This window comes from Neophocaena asiaeorientalis, unplaced genomic scaffold, assembly GCF_003031525.2.
Source record: "Neophocaena asiaeorientalis asiaeorientalis breed wild unplaced genomic scaffold, Neophocaena_asiaeorientalis_V1.1 scaffold86, whole genome shotgun sequence".
NCBI classification, from domain to species: Eukaryota; Metazoa; Chordata; class Mammalia; order Artiodactyla; family Phocoenidae; genus Neophocaena; species Neophocaena asiaeorientalis.
Window position 1 is genome coordinate 5,437,088 of NW_020175039.1, and position 4,567 is coordinate 5,441,654.

General features: G+C 50.6%; 1 protein-coding gene across 1 annotated transcript in view; it reads left to right on the forward strand.

Annotated features, from left to right (window-relative positions):
* The window catches only part of FEV (FEV transcription factor, ETS family member), a 4,122-nt gene extending 3,804 nt beyond the window's left edge, over positions 1 to 318 (forward strand). The window contains exon 4 of the mRNA XM_024763143.1: positions 310 to 318. Within this exon, the coding sequence (XP_024618911.1) occupies positions 310 to 318 (9 nt within the window). The remainder of the gene's footprint in view (positions 1 to 309) is intronic.
* The last annotated feature ends 4,249 nt before the right edge of the window (positions 319 to 4,567 follow it).

Here is a 4,567-nt window from a genome sequence, read left to right on the forward strand (position 1 = left end):
TTCTCGGGTCTCCCCTGATTTTTCCTCCCCTCCATCTGTACTTCCCTCTGGCTCCTGGAAGCCCCTCCATTGTGACCCCTCTCTTATTCCAAATTTTCTCTCTCTCTCTCTCTTTTTTTTTGTCCCCCACGGAGCTGCCCCAATTCCGGTATGGCCGAGGCCCAGCAGAGTCCACCTTCTCCTCCCCTGGCACCTCAGTGGGCTTGGTAAGGGCCGCGTCTCCCTTGACACTTCTAGGTAGCTTCCGGGCCCCCTTCCTCCCGCCCCCAACTTCCCACAGGACTGCCTTGTGTTTCTATTCCCTTCCAGACCTATTAAAGCTCCCAAGCTCCCCATTGCCTCTTCTCTCTGTTCTTAGCTGCACCAAAACCTTGGCGGGGGGTGGGCGTGGGGGTGGTGGTGGAAAAGGTAGTGAGACGCCCAGCTCAGGCCTGAGCAGAAAGTCCTGCCAAGGGAAAGCTGGAGAGAATGAGGGCAGGCAGCCTTGGGTGCTACTGGAGGGGAGCGCGGAGCCTCTAGTGCATGGGCTCCTGCTGCAGCGCCCCTCCTACCTGGCAGTCGAGCCCAGCCTGCCTCATCCGGCCTTCCACTTGCCCCTTCCCCCTACCCCATCCCAACTTCCCTCCCAACGCGCAGCGGCATGCCACCTTCCCACCCATCCTTACGCAAGTTCCTCACCTCCTCCCAGCCTCCACCCCGCCTTGTCTCATCTTCACACCATCTCAATCTTTCCTCAGTCCCTCCATTTCATCCCCTTCCCCACCTCTCCTCTCCTCCCCATCATACCTTCACTCAGACTTTCTCTCTCACTCCCACTCACAAACGCTCCCCTCCCCCGTCCCCCTATCTCCAGCACTATCTTTTCTCTGGATCTGCCTCCTCGTTTTCAGGAGGAGGGAATCTCCCCTTCTGCGCCTGCCGCTCCCCTCCGGGCTTGCGGCTGCAGTCTCCTTCTCGCGGGTGGCGCGCGCCCTCTGCTGGTCTCAGGAGGGTAAGCCAGGGCCAGGTTTTGCAGCTAAACTGAGAACCCGACACTTCAGGCCAAACTTGGCTTTCAGAGAGGAGGGCGAAAGGGGGGGAACCCTAGCCCTGCACCCCAGGTCCGACCTCGAGAAGTCTGGGAAGTGGGTCATCCTCCTGGCAGGGCCATTTTCCTCACCACCTGAGGCCGTTTGAATACTGTGCCCACCGGGGGCCATGGCTCTTATGCTTTCTCCACGCCTTTTACAAAACCTGTTGGCAGGAAAACTGCCTTGAACGCGTTCCTTTAGGCGGAAACAACACGGGGGAGGTACCTGAAGTGATAGCCAGAACTTTGAGCTGCACACCAAGGCAAGCCCATTGCTCCGCCTTCTCCATGGTCCTAGTGTGTCTTTCCCAGGAGCCATATCTCTTCCTGGACCAAAAGTTCCTCGCTAGTTGGTGGGAGAGTGCCTGGGTTCCCACAAGGCAGTTGAGGAGATTTCCCTGTGCCCCATGGGCTGGAAGGGAAAATGCAGGGGGAAGGCAGGAGAACTAAGTGAAGGGAGGGTCTGAATGCCCCTTCCCAAAGGGAATGAAATCATCGAGGTCCACCTAGGGAAAGAGTCTTTACTTCTTTTCATTTCATCTTCACTTTATTTTTTTCTGGTTTTCCAAATAACACACTCAGCATAGAAAATCTGGAAAATACACAATAAGGGCTCCATGAAATATTAGTTGAATTAAGCATGTAATGAAACATGGGGAAAAGTCACATACAGTCTCATTACACAAAGGCCACTATTTATAACGCTTTGTCTTAATCTCCTTTTTCTCTGTGCCCTTTGGAATTGAATGGTACCCTGCTTTAGTCCCTTAACATTCTGGTATCAGCATGGTCCATGCCGTTGTTATGCTCTCTAGACCTCATGGGGTAAGAAGGTGTGGGATCATGTATTCCAAGGAGCAGATGGCCAGGGGAGGAATCCACCCTGGTGAGGGCCTCAGGGACTTAGAGGGAGAGGCAAAGGGCCTCTTTGCATGGGGCAGAAGCTGGGAGGGAGAAAGAATGCACTGGGGAGACAGAACCAGGTTCCAGAAAGATCTGGGCTGCTAAGAATTGTGGGTTGAATGTAAAAAGGTGAACTTTCCTGGCAAGAAGTGTGAGGTCCTGTACTTAGATCTCTAAAGGCTAGAGTGTGAGACATGCAAGGGTGGTGCTCTGTAGAGCCTATGTGTAAATTAGTGGTGTCTTAGTTACCACAATGTTACACGGGAGCCTGTATGGTAAATGATTGTACCCCCAGCATATTGTACACAGTGTTAGATAACACTTTCAGGAGAAGACCAAACAGACAGAATAGTGGACCCAGGAAGTGAGGAGAAACAATGCTGGAAAACCAACCACGGGAGATGTGGTCTGGAAAATCATAGTGGGGAAAGAGGCATGGGAGCTGTCCGCAATTATTCAAAGAGATGTCCTGTGGCAGATCACCTGGATGCGTGTACTGGGACACGTGGTAGAAAACTACAGTGAGACATATATGTCAGCCTGATCTAATGGAGAACCTTCTGCTATGGACCATGATGAGGAGTGCTTTGTCACTGGAGCGTTCAGCAGACCCTTCCTTGGAGGTTGAGAGGGGAAGTGTACTAGGTGACTTCAACCTTAGGACTTGAAGTCCTGTGAGTGAGTTGGTAAAGGAGGGATTTAGACATCGTTGGGAAGCTGGGGGAGGTCTTGTTAGATTAGGGGGTCTTCTTACCTGTGATATCACATCCTTAAAGCTCACCTTGCCCCTCTATTCTTTCCTGCACGAAGAACCAATTTGGGAAGCTGATATATAGGACTGGGCATTGGAAAACCTGAATTCTGGTCCCAGATTGTCAACTGACTTGCTAGTTAACTAGTTAACCTTCAGATAATTCTGGGATTCCATTTACTGTGGTCTTGGGTTGACTCTACTCCGCCCAAACCCTGATGAAGCCACACTCCTACCACACTCAGCTTCCTATGATCCAGGCCTGTCCTCATTGACCCTTAACCTCTTGGTCCTTGGCTCCCTAAGATATAGATCCCACCATTGCTTCTCTCTCCCAATCCAGGGTCCAGCCCCTCTCTCATTCCCTGAAGGTCTGAGCCTTTTCTCTATCTCTTCACTCATGTCATTGGTGAAAATATGGCTCATTTCCCCACCCCTGGCCACGTGCTTGCACTACAGAGTTTACAAAACACTTTCACATCCATTGTTTTATTGATCCCCCTCCAGGGTCATGGAGGAAGATAGGGCAGGGATTGCTTTATCCACTTGGAGGATGAGTAAACCAAAGCCCAAGATGTTAAAAAACTTGGCCAAAGTCTCAGGGCTTGTTCTAGGACCTGTGCCTCTGGTTCCTCACCAGGCCTTTCCCCAGTGCTCGGAGTGGTTTCTCCATCGTCCCAAGTGGCCTTGGTCACTGTGTTTGTAGGATCACTCCCCCGCCCTCCCGGGATTACACAGACCCGTGTGTCCTCCGGTAACGTGTGCTCCTTGTGACCAAGCTCCATTTGCCGTCATTTGCAGATGGAATCAGAAGTCCAACTAGCATGCTGTGTGAGGACATCCATGCCCACAAACTGCCCTAGACCTGCACAGCCACAGAGCAATGATATCACCTAGGGCACCGAGGCTTACAAAGCATTTTCTCATACATAAGCCCATGTGACCATAGACAGACATCAAAATGCGTTAGATCTCACTGTGACGTGCTTTTCTCAGAGGCTTCTGCTTTTTTGGCCTTCATTTTCCCTTCAATGTGTCTTTGAAATGCACTTAACTTGTTCCTCAACCTCTTTTTATAATTCACATCAAGTAGACCTGCTGATAATAAAAATGTGTCCTACCATTCATTGAACCTGACTCTGCGCCAGGCTCTGCCCTATGCTAATGCTTTACCTGTGGTCTCTCCTTTGACTTGGCCACACCTTGCCAGGTGGGGATGGTTACCTCCACTTTCAGATGAGGAAACTGAGGCTTGGAGAAGTTAAGTGACTGGTTCAGCCTGTGACCCCAGAGCTCAAGTCCTCACCCATCACACCAGATCCCCTCTCACTGGGCCTTCCTGGAAAGCTTCTTCGTGTGGATGTGACCTGCAGCCTACCCATCGCAGACATACTCCATCTAATTGTCTAGTCGTAGCAGAAAATGATAGGTTATAATGGACATATTGATGACTTGTCTTACGCACGTCTTTAGTTAATTAGTGCCTCTGTCTGATTTTAAAAAAAAATCAGACTGTTCTGTTGCCCCACTGTCTTTTGCAAGCCTTCACTTTCCTAACTGTGTTCCTACAACCTTTGAGTAGATCACTGTACTCTAGGGCGTGGCTGAGGGTCTGACTACAGCTTGACTTTGGTGGCAATTCCTACATCAGTTTGGTCAGCAAGATTTTCCCTTGACCCTCCTCTTTCCTGGGATGGTGGGCCTTGAGGCAAGTGGCCCAATGTCTCATTGACTGTAACTTTTTCTATTTCTGAGAATTCTCTCCTACTGGATCTTCTTTGCTATTTCCTCCTTTCCTTTCTTTGTAAACAAAAGGCATGATGGTTAAGTGCAAGGGCTCTGGG